Source organism: Apteryx rowi, unplaced genomic scaffold (genome assembly GCF_003343035.1).
Source record: "Apteryx rowi isolate R43461 unplaced genomic scaffold, aptRow1 scaffold_837, whole genome shotgun sequence".
Classification (NCBI taxonomy): Eukaryota; Metazoa; Chordata; class Aves; order Apterygiformes; family Apterygidae; genus Apteryx; species Apteryx rowi.
The window spans coordinates 128,153-152,095 of record NW_020451135.1 but is presented as its reverse complement, the minus strand read 5'-3'; the positions used below and the strand labels follow the sequence as shown (position 1 = coordinate 152,095).

The following is a 23,943-nucleotide window of genomic DNA, read 5'->3' as shown; positions in this document are numbered from 1 at the left end:
GGCTAGGGGAGACATGTATTTCTCCTGCTTGCTGTCCTAAAGGTGTTACGTAGCATGGGGCTACTTTCAGCCCTGCCCGAGTCCTTACATTAACTAGTTGTTTTTGCTGCTGTTGGCCACCACACCCAAACATCCAGCCTATTGTCCCAGGGTTCTGCTGCTGGCTGTTGTGCTCCCCACCAGCTCTCCTAGCATCTGGCTCTAGTGATAAGAGGCACAGTAGGGAAGACGTGGAGGAACAAGCAGTCGCAAAGGAGGGCCTCTTGGTCACCCCTGATCTAACTCCCAAAGGTCTGCCTTCCTCTCTCCAACCTCCATTTTAGAAGACTACAAGGTCCCTTACTGTCATTAGGTGATAGCAAGTGGACCCCTTCAGTTAGGGTGTGGAGGGGGATAGCTGCATAACACCCTGTACCCTTTTCATGCGTTATCTTGATTGGGCTGTATTGGCAGTTATTGCCCTTCTCAATCCATGAATCCCATGGCCTACTGCCCTCTTAAACTTGCCCCTCTGTGTGCAAATACTCACATTGTGTTTTCAACCTTGAGACTAGATGTTTGAGAAAATCATTACATCAGTAATTCTCTGGGGGTTTCTTCTGAGCAGTTCAAAGTTTGGGAAAGGCTTTTTTCACTGTGAACTAAGAGTCCTGGCTCCTCTGATCGTGATCAGTTCCTAGCGATGAGAATAGAGGTCATATGGAGAACACATTTTTCTAGTACAAGCAGAGGGTATTTTTCATGTGGCAGCAGAGTAGGGCTGAGGCAAGATCAGGGCTAGTCCATGACCTGGATGATTCCTGCCTTGATCCCCTTCCATGCTAGGTTCATGTTGGGAGCAAATGACCACCTGTAGCACTGGTCAGGGTTAGGCCGGTGGTTATAGTCCAGGAAGTATACTTCAGAGCCCCTGCGGAGCTTCAGGGCATAGTCTTGCCCTATTTCTAGCTCAAAYGATAAACAGAACTGCCCGTTCAGGAAAGGGGGTGTTGAGGTAGCTGGATTTTTACAGGTTTTCATGGCAGAAGTTGGGTCAGTGTGATGCTGAAATCCAGAAATAGCCTTATTATCCAATCCTAAACTAACATGAGTTGGTGACTGCCTTGTTTGTATGAGAAAACCACTAACAAGACTCCAAGTTTAGAAAACAGGAATGTCGAGAATGGCTATTTTTAGCAAGGCCTATTTCTAGTTTTAAGGCTTTGCACCTCTTGCACCTTTCTCAGGACTGTAGAAAAGGAAGGCAGAGCAGCAACAGCCATAAGCATTCAATCTGATTAAGTTGTAGCTTGCAGATCTGGTGCAAACCTGGGACTTCTCCTCTGCTCAAAGAAGCCTGCAGTGGCAGAGCTTGCTCTCCATCCGGGCACCAGTGGGCTTGAGTAGGTCGCGTGAAGCGAATATAACACTTCGTGGTGTCTCAGTAATGAATTTGAGCTTGTGCTGATGTAGTTAAACTAGAACGCTGAACAAGCAAACAACACTTAATTTTTCTCTGAAGGGTCTTGATGAGGAAGTGTGAGTAGTTAAGCTTCTGTAACCTAAGGTTTCTGGCATGTTGGTCAGCTTTTTCAATGCTACCCAAATGGGGTACTTGCAGAAAAAGGGCTATTTAAGATAAACTGCCCATCTGTATCTTCCAGTGCTTGCTAACTGCACAAACTTTGCAGTTGATTCCGCTAAGATGTTACTATATCCGTATTGCCCTTCAGCGTTCTGTCTTGGTAGCATTCATTATTACAGTGGGGTTACGAAATATTCTTCCACTGATTTGAGCATTATGATGTTAGGCCCTTTGGAGGGAGAAGCTGTATTTCCTGTGATCAGCTCAGTCGTGCCAGTCTGTATGTTCAGAATGTGTTTTATTGGGTTGTCTAATCTTGAGCCTTTCCTAGAAAGGAAAGGGTGTGCAAAGACTTTATTCTGCCTATCATTAGTCACTAAGATACTTGTTTCGTATGGTGTGCTTTTCACCTTGGCGGTGGAAATCGTGACTGTGAAACAACCAGGTGGCTAGCCAGACCAGAACTTGGCGTGTTCAACTCTGATATTCAGCAGAGCTGTGTGTAAGGACCATCTCGGGAACTATTGCCAGAGGATAGTCATAGACGAAACTTAAGATCATAGAAGCTACAGAGACCAAATGACAAAATGGCCTTTGCTTTCTGTCTCTGCTACCCCTGCTATGTGAAACTAATTAATAGGGAAACAAACTGACTAAATGCAGTGTTCTGGTCTTCCCCATTCTGAGAAGTATGATCTCTATCTCAAATGTAGTGTTTAAAAATGCACAACTAAATAAACTGCTTTTAAGTGTAATTTCCTGGAAACTTAAGTTATTCCAGGAAAGAAATACAGTATTCTAGTATTCTCTAAAGCACATTCATTATGTTCTTAAACTCCACCTGCTCTCCCTGCTAGAGGAATAAGTTGCTTGAATGATTCAAATGCTTGAACATCTTTTGCTTTCAAGTCTGATAATTTCATATTCAGTAACTACACTTTCAGCTTACTCGTGCAAATTTTGGTCTGGAGAGATTGAAAGGCTAGTTTAATTTTTTTTAAGACCTGCAAGACCTAACACCCTCCCCCCCCCCCCCCCCCCCCTCAAGGATAATATTCCACTGTGCCAGATTGCCCATATTGCCACCAGAAAATTGCTTGGACCACTTCTTACAAAATCAAAGGTCAACTCCATGTCTTGGTGGCAGCTGGGAAACTAATGATTTAATGCTGCTTTGACCTTTGGCTTTCTAGTCTGTTTGAGTCTGACCCAATGTTTTAATCTTCCAATACTGCTGGGTAGTTGGCTTTTGTCTGTTTCCAGATGTAACTTGCATATTGAGGCCCGTTACTGAAGTGAGAACAAAACAACAAAACATCTTGGCCTGAAAGGGAAAGAAAAAACAGCACCTAAAACTTAAGCTACAAAAATGCAGCTGTCCAGTTGATTTTTTTCAGCAGCCAACAATATCTGGCTTAAGGGCAAAACTTGAATATTTGTCCAGCATTTAAACCTAGATTTGAAGTATTTTAACCAGGCCCTCTGAAATGCCCCTTTTCACAGGTCTGTAAAAAAGTAACTGAGCAAAAACAGTAGCTCTTTCCCCTTGTGTCCTCAATCCCTCCAAATCGATATTTTTTTTCTTGTGGTATTTATTGGAAGAAAAGTCGATCATGTTTCATCTGATACTGGGAAATGTATGAGAAACATACCACAGTAGGTTTTTGAAAATGTGTGTGCTTGCTGTTGATAGGGGAAAGAAGTAAAGCGAGGTGGAAGGCAGTGGTTGACTTAGACTTTCAGTGTGATTAGGAAGGTGTGGAGGGTGCTTTGTACAATGCAACATTTGATCAAGGGCAAGAGTTCTTTGTCATGGATTTTTGATGTATATGCAAGGTGAAAAGTGCATCACATTTCTTTAGAACCATTGCAACAGCTACACTTTAAATCTGCTATTAATGGTGTGATAATGGTGGGGTAAGTACCCTAAGGTGACTAGCCTTTGCTGAATGAAAAGATTACTGATGGTTTGAAAAGATCCCCCTTGAGTACTGATATACATATGGAAACTCCTCTTGGCCTGAATGTGCAAATCTCTTGTTTTTTGTCTGGTGTGTCTGCCTATCAGGTACCCATCTGACTTGATTCTTGCCTGAACTACAGTGCAGCTCTGAAAAGTCAGCTCATAGCTGGTCTTGTGTGTGAGAGGCTAGTTTTGCAGAGCAGATGGGCTCCTAAAACTTTTATGGTCTCCAGTCAAATCACCTCAAGCTGTAATCTCATTAAATCTTAAGTGAATCAGTGGGTCTGGTTATTACTTGAAAGGGCAGTCACAGGAAGCGATGTTCCTGATGCAGTAGGTCTGTCTTGGTACTGAGCTACCAGAGGTACTTGCCTGTGTGTGGTTCTTCAAGTTGCTCCATTACTTTGATAGTAATGAGGGGATGAAGGCTGCAGCAAGTTAACCATTTGGTAGAGGACGAAGGTAGAAAGCTTTTCTGCAAATCCTTATTGCAGGGTTGTGTTAACAGATGGATTTTAAATTCTCCTTTGCACTTTGATTATGCACACCCATGCCAATAGGCATTTGTGTCTTAGAACAAATTATCATAATACTTCATTTAGAAACAGCAGCGGAGTGCTTAACCCTATGCACACGATTGCTGAAAGAACTGGATGACAACACTGACCAAAAGATTATTGTCTTCCTCCTCTCTCAACTGTTTGTCATCTTTGGGAGGTCCTATGCTAGGAGGAAGAATAGACTAGAGGTGGAAGACGACAGGTAACTTCCTTGAATGTCTTTGACCAAATAGATGTGGCTCAGTAGTTTAATACTTTTGTGCTTCAAAATCTGGTTAAACATGTTTTCTTGCTTTTTGGGGTTTTGTTTTTGTTTTTTTTTCCTGCCTGGATTGCATAAAATATTCTGTCCACCACTTCATTAAATAGAATCTATAGATTTTAGATTTTTATTTATCTTCAAAAACTTCTTGGCAAGCAGGAGAAATGTAGAACTAGCATAACGATACATAAAAAATAAATGGTTGTGGCTTAACTTCTGTTTAGCTTCTGTTTTAGAGAGAGCTGCATTTGTCAAAACATTGGTATCTGAATGCCAATTATGCATGGCTGAAATGGAAGACTTGTGTGTACACAAGAGCATTCATAAAAACTTCCTGCTGATTGTGATGAGGTAGTAAAATTTCTTCTGCCTTGCCTACCTGCTTCCTCCCTCAGGGGGAAAACCCTACCTTGTGTAAACCTAGTCTTTTTGGTGGAAATTATGTACCTAAACTGCAGTTGAACTTCTGCCAGTGCTAGTCAAAAACAGCTTATTTCTAATGTAGATGTTCATGTTGCATTTTCACGTTTTCACTGCTAGAAAGGTCTCTTCCTTAAGATTACAAAGATTTTTTTGTAATGTATACCTAACAAGATAGCATTGTTTTTGTCATAGAATAGCTTTTTTTTCTTAGCAAGACTAATGCCTCGTGTCTCAAGGCTTTTGAGGCAAGGATTTAGGTTTTAGCCATCCCTTCCCCCTCTCCCTTTGGTAAAGTGAGTCACATTTGACACTTCCCCTCCCCCCTTAGCTCAGCCTGGATAGCTTTTGTTTTGTCTTTACTGTTGACTATTGAACAAGCCTTCTATATATTTACATTTGTCCGGATTTAAAGCTCAAACAAGGTTACAGTTAGGATAACACTAACTTCCCTGCACAAAACATTTAGTAGCTTTAGATTGCTTCTGTAATGTGGAACAACTGATGGTGCTATTGAAAAGCTGGTTCTTTCACATAAGGATTTAAGGAGTTTAAGCTTTTAAAGATGCGAAAGTGTTTTAGATGTGAAAGCATTTTAGACTTTAAAAAGTCTTTGCATTATATTGCTGAAGCATGGCAGGGTGGCACCCAACCAGTTTTACTTTGGTTAGGCCAAAACTATGAAGCTGTACAAGAGAATTTATCTGGTGGCAGTGTGAATACTTATGTAGTATATTTGACCCATGGAGGCTGATGGGACAGGTTAAGGTGATGAATGTATGTATGTGAATCTTACTTAACTTGAGCCTTGTGGCTGGGATGAAGGACTGATACCATTACTCTCCCAAAACTGAACCTACTACTCAATAACTGTATTCCTGGGCACAAAAACAAAATGCAGTTATTAGTGTTTCTGGAAGATCATTTGTAGGTGCTTTGTTTCAAATCTACTCTGCAGTTTGAAGGAGTTATTCTGCTCTCCTTCAATTGTCATTTAATTGAAGAACTATTCATCCTGGAACTCTTATCTCTTCCCTCTTTTCTTTTTCAAATTCAAATGGAAAGAAACAGTCTTAATGTTTCATAAGGAAAAGGGCTATTATGGTAGGGCATTAAAAAAAAAGATATTATTGTTTGCCAAAAGTACACTTCACAGGACTTAAATCTGTGAAAGAAAATGTCTTCTGGGTACAAAATACTTGGTCAGGAAAAGCCACAGGATTTGAAATTTGGTAACTCTTCCCCCCCCCCCACCACCATTTTGGAAACAAGTGCAGAATGTAGTGAGTATTTAATTCAGTGCTCTGAAACTTCTGAGGTCCTGCTTCTATTCTGTGACCACAGAAACAAACAGATCTCTATCAGGGACAAATACTGTAGACTTGTCCTCCTAAATCTTCAGAGGGAAATACAAATTTCTCTAGTTCTGTGTTAATAGTGTATAAACAAAGATTTATCTGTTGTTCTTACTCTTATATAATGATGGTGATAAACTTATTTTGAGTAAACATTTCTGACTTCCAGGAACAGATCTCCTTATTCTTAGATCTGTTTTTCTATGATTTACAGTACCTTTTTGGCAGTCACTGCAGAGCTGTGTCATTATATGATAGATGGACAAAAATTTACTCATTGACTCACAAGGGATTAAAGAGTAACCTGCAGTGATGTTTGTTATATGATTATTGAAATGCCCTGTGGCTGTTAAGACAGCTAGGTCTTCCAAAACAAACATTAAATATTAGAGTTCAGTTAGAAGTAATGGTGCACTAGCGCCCATAGGAAAACACTTTCATGAGGGGTCTTTCATAAAACATTATGGTATAATCCTTAAAATTAAGAGGAATTGCAACAAGCATATTAATCTGATAAGTTTGGTCTTGGTGCTCTGTTACAAGCAGCAAAGCTTTGATTCTCAAGGAGAATGTTGTTTCTGTGAATAAGATACTTGGGGATATGTGCCAAGCCATATGCTAAGAGCAGATAATTATTTGACATGGTACAATTTGATTGTGATAGCCAAGGAACTCTGATATAGTATCTCTATAGGATGCCTTTGGAAACTACTGCCTTACTCTACAACATAGCACTCTTTTCTTCCAATTAAATCCTTTTTTTGATTCCATAACTAATGATGGGGAATGAAACCTCAACATGTCATTTTTTTTATTCCTGCTCTGAAATGTGTACTTAAGCTAGTAGAATTTTTACACTTGCATTTCTAGTGTGTGGGCATCTGACTTGGTGTGGAGGCAGCCCTTGAATACTTTTTGAGAAGATTTCTTCCAAATGTCTGCTAGCCACTCTTGGGTTTAGCAAAGAAAACTAAGTTCCTTCATAGGCCTTATCCAGTAAGGAGTTCATATGTGGGTATATAACTGTTGTAAAAATAGTGACTGATACAGAGTATGAGGCAAGAAGAGCAGTGAAGGCAAAGAACAGAACTGTGTGCGGCATCAGGAGAAGCAGGCTGCTTACCGCATTACGGGAGAGCAGGCCCATTCAGTGCTGCCTTTGTGCTTTCCACGAAACCTGTTCCACACAAGCAGTAACTAAAAAAATTGCAGTATAAAACACTTTGGATTTATATGTCAGTTTTTCCAGACAACTGGCTTGCTTGTGTTTTCTAATAAAATGTTGTAGTTGGTCATATTTGCTGTGACCTGAGTTTGGTGTGCATATGGCATCAGTAGTATACTGGCTGTGTTTAATAGGCATGGGTTGTTTCACAATTTTTTTTTTTTAACAGCTCCTGCTGTTGGGGTTCAGTATCATGTCTGTTGTTGTTACAGTTTTCTTTTCAAGAGTAGAAGAGGTGAAAGGCAGAAGGAAGAAGAACATTTGAATTGCTGTTCCCTGCCTGATGCCCAGTCTGCAGTAGTAGCCAGTGTCTAACACTTGGGGAGGGGGTTGGCTTTGTCGTCATCCCCACACACACATACACCAAGTGCCCAACTGGGCAGTTTCTTGCTGGGAGGAATTCCTTCCTAATACCCTCGGTGATCACCTTATGCCCTAAAACATAAACTTACATTACTGTTTTTTGTTTTTATTCTACATAGATACAACTGCCATAGGGTCATAATAAGATTCTGTTTCTAAATTTAAATTAAGAGGTATCTTATTTTTGTATATGCAAGAGTACTTACAAGTCTTACCACAAGGCATCATTGCAAGCAGCCTAATCCCTTCAGTAATTGGTATCTGAGTGATATTAGCTTGTATAATACTAGGTAAACCTCTGCACTGAAGAACTGATGCTGAAATGGGGGGAGGGACAGAGTTTCGCACAAGTATGTGTAGTAATGTTGCCTACCAGGCTGTTACTTGAAAGGGAATTACCAGAGTCTAGTACTAGTAGTGTTAGATACACTTGAATTGCTTAATTTTGGTAAGTGTATATGAATACTTCTCCCTTAGCAAGGGCTTTGAGATTGGCTAGATGAGAAGTTGTCCCCTCCCCCCCCCCAAGTGCAATAACAAAACCATAGTCCAGTCCATTAACACATTACAGCATCACTAAAATAATGGTCAGCCTTTGAGAACCACAAGACACTCTGCTTTTGAGAGAGMTGAAGAGTTAGGGGAGCTCAGTGGATAGTTTGCCTGGGCTTAGCAGTGGCCTGGACAGGTTCACTTGAAAGTAAATCTGGATCCTGATGTAGTTTAATATCTGCTTCTACAGCAGACTGACTTGCTTCCTTGAACTGTTGAATGTTTAGATTGACCCACAAGCCTTTCTGCCAAGACCACCCTGCTGCTATTTGTGTCATGTAGATTTGGCATAGAAGCTGCATTTAAACAGCTAATGAGTTGCATTTYGAAGCACAGGCTGGTCTCCCCTGCTGAAAGCTCTAAAAAAGCTGACACCACTGGTCCTACTAGCTACTGGTAATATTGCATCTTTCAGTGCTAAAGCAGTTAAATAGCCTATCTATAGAAGCAGATGCTATGATTTTTTAAAACAAAAGGAATATGGATTTCCTTCCCCCAAACCATTTGTTTAAAAGAAAATCACTATAAATGTAGACTTAACAGTATGCAGTATCTAAGTGATAGCCCACTGTGGGATAATTATACCTACACTGCCTCAGTATTAGCATTAGAAGTGTATTAAAATCTTGCTTATCTGCATTTGGGAAGAAGCAGAACAATGAGTTTATAAGAGGAGGATGCGAAATGTGCTTTCCAGTCCATCGGTAACCAAAATCTTTGAGGTAATRCATTAGATCAGATGGACCAGTTAAGCTGCATCCAAGAGCTTTAAGAAAGCAAGCTGATGAGATGTTATTCTTCAAGTGCCAGGTAAATTCCAGATGTGTGGTGTGCTGTTAGACCTCTCTTCATATCCGAAATGGATGAACTTCAGCTGATGGAGATGCTGCTGAAAGAAATGCCTGGGATGCTGCAGTTCCAGGGCTTCAAGTGGATGGCTGTAACCAGGAGCTACAGCCATCACGTGAAGTTTTCCTCTCAAGATTTCAATCTAAAACAGAGTGGATGTAATTTCATAATATATTGCATCTAGCAGCTCCTTAAACCAACTTTGTCCAAGCTGTGATTTCCTGTCTTCTAGCCACAGTTCACAGCCTGTTGCCACACCATTAGAGTGACATTGTGTGGTGTTCACAGCAAAGTGGATCTCTCAAAGGATTTGGGTTAGAAGTGACACTCCAAAGTTGCAACTGCCCTTTGCATTGGCAAAGATGATTGAAATGGTGTTTGCTCCACTCCCAACTGTTACTACCTGGTGTGTTTTCTGAACTCTGTTAATGAAGCTATCTTGAATTCAATCAATACACTTTAAAAGCAACCTTTTTGGAAGGTGTATTTTTATCTAGATTATTTGGCTGATCCACATTGTCATGTCCCTACTCTCCAAGCTGTGCAGCTGTTAGTGTTTTGTCACAGCAGGATAACAGAAGGTAAAAATCAAGAATCTTGAGGGTACAGTAATCTGGTTTAACAGCCTGTTTAGTTTACCAGACTCTGATCTGGTTAGATATTCTCACAGTTAGATCTTGAGGCAGACATCATCAACTGGAAGTAAGATAAAGATTTCTTACTGTGAAGCTGGCTAAGCATCAGAACTGAACCATGTGCCTTTATGTTGTAGCTCAGCTGATTTAATGGATAGTCCTTATCTGAAAACCTCTCTCCCTGACCTTAGCTGTGGATTTTTACCTCTTCCCTTGTGCTGGCTTGACTGCTCTTCTGATCCCAGGGTCAGCTGATTGAGTTAACTCCTTTTCTAAGGTTAGTCTCCTGCTGTTTGTAGAGATCCCCCAATCTGCTTGCAGGAGCAGTGAAGTGAGTACCAGGAGAGGAAGTGGGAATGGGCTGTGAAGGAGGAAGGCAGGAAGCGTAGGACTTCCCCTTAGAGTAGCTACCAGGTCAGTTTAGTTGTAAGGTGAATTCACAGCCTTGAGCTGTGGATTCACATTTGGAGCAGTGCTGCTTACACTCAGGTTTTGTAAGTGAGCTTCATCTCCCACTTCTCTGACTATTCAGTCTTACCCTGATATTACCACCTGTCCTGGGCCAGGACAGCTACCTCTGTAGCTGAGAAATGGGAACAGTTCCCTCTAGAACATCTGGGGAAGAAAGGACATCAGCATTAGTGCTTAAAAAAAAAAAAAAGCATGTGTAATGCATTACAGCTGTATTTTCTACAAGCAGCAGACTTGCATGAGTCTTGAAGGCATCCATTATCCAGGCTTTTTTATTCAATATGGACTAAGGGAATGAAACTGAGCCTGAAAAGACTGAACGATCCTCTTGCCCTTGAGCTTATGAATGGACCAAGAACCTTCTTGGTTCCTCCAAGGCTCTGTGGGGAGGGAATAAATAGCAAACTGGTGTCCATGAATTCCACTTGATAAACCTTGTTCTGTGCACACTGCATGCCCTATAGCAAAGGGCTGTAATACTTAAAGGTGCCCACATTTTTGTAGAAATTTTATTGGACAGATATTGGCCTCAATTTCAGAATGAATTCTTTAGTCTGCTGTGGAGACCCTTCTGGAGTGGGTATACCAACTTCCATTACTAATGGATGCAGCCATGAGCATTTGGTGTTAAGCCAGTCTCTTCTACACCAGAGCTTTTCATCAATATATACATTCAAAAAGAGTAACTTGTTCATTAACTGAGGGAGGTGGGAGGGGGCTGGAATCCTAGGTTTTTAAGTATGCCTGAAAGCTAAAACAGTGTTTTGGGTATAGAGGAAAATAGCCTGTAGTTCTGGTGTATATCATATGGTTTGCTCAAGTCTTCAAGATCTATATTTAGAGTTTAAATTTTGAGTTACATATCACTGTAGGAGTTAAAGTTCCTAAAATGCTACTCTGATCATGGTGACAACTAAGTTAATTGTCACAAGTTGTCCTTAAAGTGGAAATTCAGGGCCAGCTTCCTATGGAGTAAAAATTACCTCTTTCCAATTAAACTCTACAGTGACCATCTGCACCAAACACTGAACCAGTCATCTTGAGTGGTGTGTTTATATGCTGCTTAAAAAAAAAAGTGCTGCTTAAATGATGCAGGGAAGCAGGTTTTTCTCACACTATTTTGGAAAACAGTGGGGAGGGGGGAGAAATTCATTAGAAAATGAATTTATAATGAATTCATAATGGTCTAAGCCTTTCAAACACCAGTGGCTTTGTTTGGTTATTGTCAAGGGAACTAAATAATAACCTTTGGTAGTGTGGGGGGATCTAGATTGGTTAGGTATGGTGTTCTTTGTTTTGGTCATAAACTCTGAATAACTTACAAAAGAGAAATTGAGGTTCTTTCTTTCAAAAACAAAACCTAGGAGGCTACTGTTTTGCCTGTAATTTTTCTTTTTTTGGTTGGTTGKTTTATCCAAGACTACTGCATAGTTTTCAGTGAATTGGACCCTTCAAAATCTGTCCTTGTGTTACAAACTGTTAACATTGTAGGCTTAAATAAAATCTTTACAAGATACTGAAATATCATGGCAGAAAATAAATGCTGAAACGCTGTTAGACTCCTTTTGTTTATTGACATCTGCATGCATATATGCTCTTAAATGTGCTCTAACATGAGAGGAATCAAGTGTTTGGTGCAAGCTGAGAGGAGAAAAGGGCACTGTTAATACTCCTGAAAGGCGGTTTATTTAAGCATAGGTTAAGGATAAGCCTCCTCTACTGCTGTTTTCCCTGAATTTTCTTCTGTCATGGTGCCTACTACATTCCATTGCTTTTGTCTGGGCTTGGTATTTGGGAAATTCTGGTGAGGGCTGGAAGGTGGGAGGGGAGATGCTAGAAGCTGGTCAGCAGTACGGAGGGGAGCGCTGGTGTGGGAATTGTGGAGTGGGGTCAGGGTTTAACTTTAGTGGCCATTCATCAGATGATGATTGATTGCTGTGCAGTCCCAGGGGACGTTTAACAACATCTCCACCCATCCCCCTGCCCCCTTTGAAAGCAGATGGACCAAAAAATGGGGAGAGTGACACCCAGGAATTCTTGCTGTTGTAAAATGTTTTTACGGTACACTGTACAGCCTTTCCTGAAGCAATCACATTTATGGCCTTGCTGTTGTATTTCTTGGGCTCCTGCGGCTGTAAAAGATGAATAGCCCTGTAATATGGTTCACTGATTCTGTTTAAATTGAAGTAGGCTCCCTTCATTGTTTTGTGTCTAAAATTGTATGCCACCAATTCAGGAAATATTTCCTGTTTGGGAAATAATCAACCCATAGCTGACTTATTTTAAAATAAATCACTATTAACTATCTCTAAAACTATTCCCCTTTTGCTTCTGCCTTTTTCTATCTTTTAATTTTGATGGAAACTGATAATATATTAATTAATGTAATAAAGTAGTTCTTAAGAAAAAAGAAACTCGCTTATGAATCATTCTCCCCCCCCCTTCTAGAACAATACTGACTTTACCAAAATGTATGTTGACATGATACCAGTTTGTTTTATCTTAGAACAATCCTTGTAATTGGTGTAATTATTTATAAATTAATTGCTATAAACAGTTTACACAATTGTGAAATTCTTTGAAAGGAAAAATCACTCTGCTGTCCTATCCCTCACTTAATTTCTCTCTCCATCACCCTCCTCTATCAGAACATTTACGCTGTTTGGAAAAATAGCACATTTGAAGGCTTTGTTCATAAAATGCTTGTTCAGACATTTGGGAAAACTGTGAATTACCTGGGTGATGGTTAAATTGCTGCTTGACTTCTGCCCCCTCCTTCCTCCTGCCCCCTCCTTCCCCCATCACCCTCCCTTCAGACAGGACAGGGTAAAATAAAAAGCAATACTTAGACGAAAAGTCCTGAAACTTTTAAGTTTAGCATCACCAGCCAGTCTGTTTTATGGAAGACTTGGTATTACTTTTCCCTTCCTCCCCCCTACCCTCACCCATCCACAGTTCAAGACTGGTCCTCTTGTTTTTCAAAACAGCGAGATAAGGAGTGTAGGAGCAGTATGTTGCTCTGTTAATTGTGCTAACTGAACTTCGGGCGGTGGCCTCCCCGCCTTGCTGACATTGGAGGAAGAGGCTCTGCCACCTTTTCTAGGTATGCTACAAACTTGCAGAAACTGAATTGTGACCAAACTTTTGTATCTTCTCACTTCAAGAAAATACAAAATCAATATATTGTTGGTGTGYGGTTTTGCGGAGGGGAAAGTTGCTCCTGTTGGGGGAGGGGGGCACAGAAACTTCATCTAACGGTACGTGGCCTAGGGCCTGGGCTGCAAGAAGGCTCGGGCGCAGTAATGAGCGCCTGGGGTGGCTGCGGGTGCAAGCACAGGCCAGCTGGGTGCAGGCGTGAGCTCCACTCACCTKCCTGGCACAGCCGCTGCGCCTCCCTGCATGGCCGCAGTTGCAGTTTGATTGCTGGGGAGCAGGGCTTGCTGTGGGCACCGCTAGCCTGCATGGCCCATGCGCTGGGCGCTTCTGCCTGCGGAGACCTGGGACTGCCCACAGCGGGAGACTTGCCCTTCTTGCATTTCTTCCAAAGTTTCAGTTTTCTCAACTGAAGTCAATTTGCCTCCAGAAAGGAGTTTCTGGAAGGTTCCTAGGCTGTCTTGAAGCTGACTCACTCTTCCAGTTTACTTTTGGTGACTAGCTCCCTTCCCCACCGAGCGCAGCAGGGACTATGCATTGTGCTTTCTCACGTGTGTATTTAAGATAACTTTTAAATAACAGTGTAATGATGGAGTTTGCAAGATCACTTGTATTTGCTTCCTCCCCTTCCCTCCCCCAAGCTCATTAACTCCCTTTTGCTCTCAGATTTAAATCTAGGTTGTGAACTCTGTTTCACCATTTTCCAATTAGGAAGAAACAATCGGGAAGCCTTTGCCAATGGCTTTCTAGTGTCTGCTCAAGAGCTGTGTTTTAGGTCATGTGTGTCTGTTTTGTTGCTGTTTGGGGGAGTGTTTTTTTTGTTTGTTTTTATCCTATGTAATCTGCACTCTTGAAATGTCTCTTCATTGTAAATTCAAGGGTGATGTTTTCCACCACATTTTGGTGGGTGATAAGAGGCAGTTGAACACCTTAGATCTAGTTTCTCTTTGGTTTGAATAGTTGAATAACTCTTTACCACTGTATGCAGTCATCTCACAGCAGGAGTACCTGGGCCTAGGTAGCAGCACTTTTCTGGTGTTTACCCTAGCTTTTACTTCTGGTGTTAACTATTCAGGGGTGGGAGGTGGGGGAGGCTAATGTCAGGCTTAGCTTGCTTCTGGACTTCTGTTCATATGGTCACCATTTTCCTTTCAGCTGCTCTTCTTGATTGAGGCCCCAAATCCCCACTGTATGTTTTTAAAGTACATAGGATTCATATGACTTAACTTGATACCCTGTCTTGGTTTTCATCCTCTCTAAACTTCTCAGTTGTTTAAGTGGAGTCATTCAGCAACATGTAATAAATGTTCCCTGTAATTTCAACAGTGCAATTACAGAGCTGCACAAGAAAGTGAACATTATATTCAGATTTAGGTAACCACAGCATAAAGACAGGGAGCCCTCTAGTTGAGGAAGATGTTATATTTGGCTAATGCATTTGGGAACCAAGGCAGCACATCTTTCCAAAAGACTATGAAAATCTGAGATACTGCATGGGGATTTAGTATTTGAACAGAAACAAAAGAAGGAATTCAGTTCAGATTTCCCTACAGCAGAACCTAACTTGCAAAAGAAGGGATTTTAGTAAAACCTCTCTGACACACACATGTGCACAGATTTCCCCCMCACACACACACACCCCTTTGAGAAATTAATCCGTGTACTGCTTCAGCTGTTGCACTCATAGGAGTTTCGAACATGGCTTTATGCAATACAGGAAATTTGATGGGATCACCTGTCTTCCCCTCACCCTTTCTTACAGGGGAGGAGGGGAAAGTGGATGTCACATGCTGTACCATAAACTATTAATTGAAACTGGAAGTTGTTGGGTGGCAACCATGAGACAAGCAAAATACCAAGTACTTGTACAGTTTGTTCTGCTTTTACTCCTTTCCGTGAGGTAGATATCAAACAGCTGGTGATGGAAAAACTACTTGTAGTGTGAAACCCTACTTGCCATTGTATAGTGGATTTTTAAATCTTGCATGGTAATCTAAGACTTCCTCACAATACACTTAAAGTGTATGTAGCTAAGAGAATTTAATTCACCACAAAGTTCTGTATTCAGTCATTTTTGTTCTTTCACTTGCATCTTTAAAAAAGGCCATACAGCTGATTTCTGACTCTTCTAAGAAAACAGTTTCATGAAGGATGTTATTTCTGTGTACCACTTCCCTCTACTGGGAGGAATGGAAATAGCTACAGCTGATGAATGGATCCAGCTTTCTTTTTGTAGGCTAGCATGTTGTGCAAGACTTTCACTGTGAATTGAATATAGTGTTGTGTTTTTGTTTTGTTTTTTGTCTAAGTACTTTGTGAATAGAAAAGTGTTTTGGTGGTTACCCAGAGTTCACGGTGATATTAAAATGCTGTGATGGACAAGTTAACGTTCAGTTTTGGTCTCCAACTCCTGTATCTCCAAATGTCCCTAGCATATGAAATGCTATGGTATAGCAAAGACTTGCTTTCCTGTTGGGAGTGGTAGAAGGGAGTTGTGCCTAACATTGTCACTGCCCTGAACTTAAGGGATTTACATGTTTTGAGAAAACGGAGAGGATGGTTCTAAGCATGGATAACCTGTCTTCCCCTTCTGAGGCGGAGGAGATGGGGATGGGACGCTTCCAGTTCTACAGTGCGGTGATTAATACATGACCCACCTAAGAGAATGTAGTGTTTGTGTATGCAGGAAAAATCTTCATCTGAAACTTGCCATAGATGACATCTCCAATCTGCAAGTGTTGGCAGATGGCTTCCATTCTTAAGAGAAGGTTGATGTGGACATTCTTCCTAGTATTGTATTGCAAAGAAAACAATGACACTTCCACCCAACTGTTGGGAGTATGATCAGGAGCTTACTAGGCGGGATAGCTTTTCCTCTGTGGAGAGACTATTGTGAAGTCTTCGCCCATCATTATAGCCTGTAACATCTCCTTTTATAGTTACGTGCTTGGGCTTTTTTCCTTCCTGACACTTTTCTCTCTAATCCTTTATTATAGGTAGTGATACAGGTTTTTCTCTTCTAGGTGTTGCATTTCTACTGTGATACCTGTTCTGTCCCCATATGTCGGGAATGTACCATGGGACGACATGTGGGTCACAGCTTTATCTACCTCCAAGATGCCCTCCAGGATTCCAGGACTCTCACCATCCAGCTCTTGGCAGATGCTCAGCAAGGACGACAGGCTATTCAAGTAAGATACACCCAACTTGAGTATTTTATTTTTCTCCCTTTCCTGTCTCTTCACATACCCCCACCCACCCCAAGCTGTGTCTGTTGCAGGGCAAGGTGTCCGGCAAAAAGCTCTCTCTGCTTCTGCTGTCAGTCTTCTCACTCCTTCTGTTCTCTGAGATTTTTGACAGAAGTGTCTGTGTAGCTGAAAACAAAGTGCTGTTATGTGAATTTTGCATTCTTGCTGCATCATCCTGTCTTGTAAATAGCAATAWGTTTAACGCTCTGTACAAATTAACTTGAGTGCGAAGCATTTTGAACAAAGTTCTGATCTTGTATAGTAGCGCCAAGCCCATTTTTGTTTTTACAACTGAGACTTAATTTCAGCTGTCCTTCATGTCTGTACAGCATCTAGCACTAAAAGTACAGGCCACAGTATAAGTGTGGTTCAATTTTGCCACTAAATGCAAAATATTAATCAGCTGTTTGGATCAGTGTGAAATTTCTAACATGCATGGGTGGGGGGTTGGAGCTAGTCAAAAGTATATCGTTCTGTGGCTGAAACTGGTTGTGTGGCACCTCTCCATTAAAATATTACTCTGCATACACAGATGCATGTTGTAGCTGCTTGTTATTGCATCCTACCTCAGCTGTCTTCCAATGGAAGTATAAGGACTGGAAGGAAAATAGCACAGTGCTTCAAACTGCAGAAGGAATTTACATAGGGAGTTAACTTAACTTAACCTGTAGGTTGTTACTTAGGCTAAATAATACCTAGTAGCAACTATTATATGATATTAGCCATAATTTTGCCTGTAAAGAGATTTTTAGATGGGGAAAAGCATGATGGGAAGCTAGACTCTGAATRATCACATTCTTCAAAGCTTTAAGGTAGTGCATCTCTTGGGCAAGTTAAACAGTACTGCTCACTTCCAGACTTCTGCAAACAATCTCCACTGAGTTTAGTTTTGCCATCCTCAAATGCTCCACACTTGAGCTGGACACTTCGCTGAAACTCAACACTTCTGTATGAAATTGGGTCAATAAGGTGTTCTTTTGAGTATACACCAGCAAAACCTTAGGGACATGAAGTAAGCTTTCTTTGAGATGTGTGTGCAAGTACTCCCAGGTTTTTTTCTTCCCTTTCCTGACAAACATACACGTTACAAATGAAAACTGCTGTCATCCTATCATTGCTTATCTCTAGTAGATGAGGATTTCAGTGGGATTTTAGATTTTTTTTTCTTTCTAAATAAAATGTTAGGTCTCTTCCTCCAGTGCCATTGGCAGTGACTTCTCCTTTCAGTTTCTCCTAGCTCACTTCCCTGCTGCACGACAGTATTTCTGTGTACTCAGGGCAGGTCACTAGGGATCAGGTTTGTGTGTCTTCATGGGTGTGTGTGGTTATGGGGGGAGGTGGGAGGGATTTGCTTGTTTTAAAGTTGGATCCCTTTCTGCAATGTGGGTGACAATTTCCTGCCTCACTGATTAATGAGAATAAAATAGTTTTTAAGTTTGTTCAGTGGGACAGGAGCAGCTAATTTCTCTTTAAGTCTCTGCACCTGCAACATGAAACAAGTACTGTGAGAGTATAGATACTAAACTGTTGTTGAGGTCACCCTTTAGCTTTTGATGTTAATTTGTTAGTTATGTGCATCAGAACAGCAAACACGTAAGTGTTTGGAGYTGAATAGCTAATTTAAAGCCTCATGCTTACGTAGGATTCTGCAAACATCAGCTCCTTCCAAGATTTGTTTTTAAATTGTCAGCATGGATCATAAGGCTCTTCAGTAGAAGCCATACTGAAGCATTTAACGTCCCCAGAATGAGCAAGAAGGAAGGGATTATACTAGTTTAAAGAACCTCACTAGAGCAGTGTTTTGAATTTCTCCAAGCTGTCCTAAACAAGGGCTTATCTGTTAGTAATTAAATTTACTGCTTGTGACCTCCAGGGCTCTTAATCATCTAAGTAGTGACTGTCTCTTGGAGCAGAAAGTAGCAGAATGACATACAGTATCACTCTGCTAGTATTGGCATGTATGCTTTTGTGCCTGCATACTTTCTACTGGCTTTACTTTGCTTTCTTCCTAGTTCTCTTCTGCTTTTTACATTGGAGCTGACTACTTAGTGATGGTTCAGCTCCAGGGTGGGTGGTACAAACCTTGTTCATGTAATTCAAACAAATAGCTCAATTCAGTTTACTTTGCCCTAGTCTAGTTATTGCCCATGCAGGCTAAGAGACTGTCTCGGGTGTATTCAGTAGGTGGTTTGTGTGAAAGATTTTTGTAAAATGAACCAAGCTTTTCAAAAAAGTACTCTTATTAGTACAGTAGGTTTGGGTGTGTGGGGATTTTTTTTTTAACCTGAATCACTATATAAAACAGGTTTAGTGAGCAAACACAAGTAATAAAGCTGAGGAGGTGGTAACCTGAGTGTATTCTTGAATAAGGAAGATTACAACTCCAGACAGCTGCTACATAAGCAGTCAGCAAAAACTAGATGAACTTGGGACACAGTTGAAAGAAAAGCAGAGGTGTTCAAGTCAAAAGGCAACACAGTGAGCCTGCCATACAGAATGTGCGCTGTGAAGCTATATGCTTATCCCAGGGAGGAGAGTATGTCAGCATGGATTTGAGACAATCTCTAAATTAACTAGACTCTAAATTAAAAGAAATTGGGTTGGGGGCTTTTCTTGGAGACTGGAAACAATTAGCACAAGATTAAATGTCAATACTGGTCACAAGCTGCAATGTGAGGAATACAGAAGACTTCAGTTCTAAGGGGATTGAAAAGTAATATGGTGCAGTAGCAGTTCTTGGTGGGATTGATTCAAACTACTTTACTAGTAACTCTTTCTTGGTAGGCTATGAAAGTGATAGTTCTCTGACATGAGCTGTTGAGGATGGGCAGGGAGGGGTAGCTGAGTGAAGGATTTCTCCTGGGCCACTCTGCTTTGCTTGTCAGAAGGAAAGGTGGATTCTGCTGAAGGGCCTTGCAGGAGGGAGGAAATCAAGCCGTGAGTCAACCTGTTGGAGAGTATCTGGTTAACCAAAGTTGAAGGCTTTTAGGAAGAAATGTTTATTTAAACTCTTCCTGTGGCTTTGGAGGAGATTGTTTTTCAGACTTTAAGAAAGCTGTAAGTTAGGATCCATTTCAGGAGTGACAGACTAGATCAGGCTTCTGTGGATCAAACAACTGGAAAGTACAAACTTCACTTTACAGAGGAGTTGAACTCTTCTATAACAAATAGCAAGCCTGGTAACAAGGGGCTTGCTTTCCTCGGTGAGATTCTGCAGTAGCTTTCTATTGCTCGGCTTTGCTGCTCTGGTCCTGGCCTGGATCATGCATTTCTAAGCCTGTCCCTAACTTGAGAACTGGTGCTTGTGCAACAGAGTGGTGAGCTGATCCAGCTGAAAGGATAACCTTTCTGTAGGATTACTTTTTGGCTGGGTCAGCTCCCTGGGCTGCTTCACTGCACTGCTACAAGCACTGTTTGTGGTGCCAGGGAGCAGAATGGAAATAACAATCTCTGGTCCTTGCAGGACCTCTTTCTGAGCAGGTTTATCTCAGTGGAAAGCTATCCTCCTAGCTGGGAAAATTTTCTAGCATTTTCAGTGACTTGAATTGACTCTCAGAAGGGTCTGAAAGCCAAAGTTGTTATCAGATTAATGAGGAGGCAGGGGTGGGGGAAGGACCCTTCCCTTTTGACACAGGAGCTTGTCATGCTGCCTTGTTTTACCTCATGAAACTGCATACTTAACTGTCTTTCAGGTGTGTTCCAAGGGCTGGGCCACAAACTGAATGTAAATCTGTTACAATGATGGATGGCTTCTTCAAAATGTCATGTTCTTAAAATACATCTATACATGTGTAATTGTATAGATTACACATAGGTACATACATATGTATATAACACACTTGCGTAACAGTGAAGCACTGAGTGCTCCCATTTAGGGTTAATTTCCAGGTGAACATGTTAAAATACAATTTGATCTCTATATGCTGACTTTTTTTTTTAACTTTTTAAACTTTTTTTAAACTGCTGTTCTAGTCCAAACCTTTAGTTGCTTTTGCTGGGGTGTTTGACAGTGCATTAATTTAAAAGCTGAAGCTTGCAGCCGGGCTAGGCCATTATCAGAACATGGAGGAAGTGACTCTGTTATCTTCCAGCATCAAAGGCTTATGAGCTGGTGGTCAGGAGGGCCATTAAAGCAATGCCCCTTTGTCTTGCAGGAATACATTGTGGGGATTCCTGTGGGGAGGCGGTAAGAAGCAGATGAATTGGAACCTGAATGCCTTAACTTTAGAGAAGGGGGAGTACTATAAGAAACTTGGTCAACCCAAGAAGGAAGCCGATGAGTTGGCATCAGCCTCCGCCCTTCAGTGGAGCTTCCTTACAGGTTCCCGCATGGACTCTGTGCTGCTGGGAGGCCGATACCTGAGAAGGATGGAGCTGCTGTGCCGCAAAGGATTGGTCTGGGGTTGTCACATAAGTTACTGGAAATGGATGAAAATCAAGTCGTTTCAGGGTGCATGGCTTTGCAGTCAGACTTTGCAGGTTTGAGAATCTGAAATGAAGCTTAGTAAACAAAATGGAAGCTAAGTCAGTTGTCCTTTTGTAATGGCCCAGGTGGAAGGCTCAGTTAGGTCCTTAATCTAAATCTAGGATTTGTATCAATAGAGGCTGAATTTCTTTGGGTACTCATAGTTATTTTTTTGTATTGTGTTTTAGTGAATTCTTTAGATTAATGTATGAGCAGATGTTTATCAGGGAAAATGGGTTTTACATGTATCACTGTCCAAACTACTGTTTTGCCTGAAACTTTTAAGGGAAAAAGTCTGTTCTTGCAGTACAAACCAAAGTGATTTATTTTGTCAGTTTATGACATGAGTTAACCTGGCCTTTAGCCCTTCCTTCATCAAAGCTTCTTTTTTTTAATTCTGTTTACCCAACATAACTGAGAGATATCTAGTTTTTCACCTTTTTGGGGTTGAAACGTTTAAATTTACCCACCTACTTTGATTTGTGCTAAAGCCATACCCACATTACTGCAAAGCCACTACTAGGATGAAATCCTAACATCCTTTCTGTAACTGTACTTTGTATAAGATCTTCCAATTCATTTCTGTAGTAGAAAAATGGTATGAAGTGTACACCCACTTTTTGATGCTGGTAAAAGCTAGCTATTGTCCTGATTGTTTTATCCTGCTCTAAAACGGTAAGTAATTGCAAAACTCTAATTGCAAAACGCTCTCTATACCTTTTTATGTTACCATAAGGAACTGAAAATGAATAATATTATGGATGCTACATGGAACACCTTTAGCATTTGGTGGAAGAGGGCTAACTTGATACATTTAGAAAGATTCCTTAAGGTTTTTSTATATAATGTGTTTGTATTTAACATGCTTTTAAAGTTAGAGAGGGTTTGTCAGAGAATATGCATCTCAAGGGTTTGTTGCCTAGATATCCTCTAACTAGGATAAGTTTCCTCTTAAATTCTTAGCGAAGATCTAAATTCTCTCTATTGAGGTAGGTAAGAGTGTATTTAAGGTTCTTTACACAGTATCTGTGGTCTGTTCATCCCTGAAATGCTGAAAGAGCCCTCAGAAGAAAACAAAACGTTTTGCTTTAAAGTTGAACTTGTTCTCCAAACGTTTGCACCTTTATCAGAAAACTTAAAGGGGTTAGCAAGTTTAAAAGTACTGGGATTAATGCTTTCAAAATTATTACCCCTCCACCTCCCCCAATCTTTGGGGAGAAGAAAAAAACTAAAACTGATACTGGCATTAATGGATTGCAACAGCCTTACTACATCTCATGGTGTTGCCACAGTTGTGTTCTGCACCATTTTGTGTTGTGCCACTGTGTGTTCAAATGAATAACTTCCTGAACTCATACAGATCCAACGTCATGACATTGCATCCAGATTAACGGACTCTGCTGTTTCAGAGGCCTCTCTAAATAGCTGTTTTGTGCTATGTGGACATACTGATTTAACTTGGGTGCAGGACTGTAGAAACTGCACGGCGAGGGCATTAGCATCTGCTTTTCTGGTTTGTAGTGTCTATCACCACAGATGTTCTGTAATGATTTTTTTTTTTCCCCTCTCTCCTTGAGTGGTGCCCCTTTCTGGCCACAATTTTGTATTAAAAAATCCTCAGTAGTGCAAATCTGGAGTAGTGATGTTTCTAGAATATTACCTGACTTTATATTCAAATATTCCATAGAAAATGTTAAGATGGAACTGTAGAAGGCCTTTTGTTAATTTGAGGCTTCAGTTTCTAATATCCAATAGAAGAGAAGAAACTGGGAGAATTGTTGAAAATGGCCATTTTAGAGTGGCAAATCCTTCTTTGAACCATTTGTTTGTATTTCTACATATCTGAGTTGACTATGAAGGTCTATGATGCTAATTTCATTTGAAATTGCTACTCCTGAGTCTTGCAGTCAGCTTCTCCTAGCATTATGCTGCAGCATCAGTTGCCATGTCAGAGCCACTCTAACTTGCAAGCSCATTACTTAAAGGATGGAGGGGAGGGTTCAGGTTATGAAATGTAGCTAAAGAGGAGTTCAGAGGTGTCCAAGAGGACACCTGGGTCTGATACAACTTTGCTGTTCATCTCTTACTCAAAGCTGACTGGAGCCTGTAGGAACTGGCTGGGCAGGTCTGGGTCTGCAGGCTTGCCCTGGAAAGGAATGTTTGATTTACCATGCTGTGTGCAGGCACTGATGCCCCGGCCCCTGCTGCCAGGGACGCTTGCACGTAGGGAGGTTTGTGTGGGGTGCCAAGTCTTGAAGATGTAAAATGCTGTATGAATTGATAGGAATAGCTAGCTTGGAGATTCAACAAGGCAAATTCTTCAGTTTGTACAAAATGTCTGGAGAACAAAAACTGAGACTTGCACATGTAATAATTCTCATTTAACACTCTGAGATCTGAAAAGTACAGGTAATACTGCATGGCAATTGTGTTCTCCCCTGTTAAAGTCTGTTTTTTGATTGTTTTATATTGCTATTTGGATAGGCTTAGAGAGAACAACCAGGAATTCTGAAATATCTTAGAAGCAGTAGCTAGTGATAGAACTGACTGAATGGCAGAGCTCAGAGTTGTGATCAGCGGCGCAGTCTAGTTGGAGGCCTGTAGCTAGCGGTGTCCCCCAGGGGTCAGGACTGGGTCCAGTCTTGGTCAACTTCTTCATCAATGACCTGCATGAAGGGACAGAGTGCACCCTCAGCAAGTTTGCTGATGAGACCAAACTGGGAGGAGTGGCTGATACCCCAGAGGGCTGTGCTGCCATTCAGAGAGACCTGGACAGGCTGGAGAGGTGGGTGGAGAGGAACCTCATGAAGTTCAACAAAGGCAAGTGCAGGGTCCTGCACCTAGGGAGGAATAACCCC

The 23,943-nt window shown here is 41.2% G+C and overlaps 1 protein-coding gene across 2 annotated transcripts in view; it reads left to right on the top strand.

The window, feature by feature from the left end:
* Nucleotides 1-16,397: 16,397 nt before the first annotated feature.
* The window catches only part of TRIM71 (tripartite motif containing 71), an 18,065-nt gene continuing 10,519 nt past the window's right edge, over nt 16,398-23,943 (top strand). Inside the window, exon 1 of one of the 2 annotated variants that reach the window (XM_026089943.1) lies at nt 16,398-16,563. In XM_026089943.1, the coding sequence (XP_025945728.1) occupies nt 16,450-16,563 (114 nt within the window). In that variant the 5' untranslated portion in view covers nt 16,398-16,449. The remainder of the gene's footprint in view (nt 16,564-23,943) is intronic. The other variant, XM_026089942.1, reaches the window with a different exon arrangement.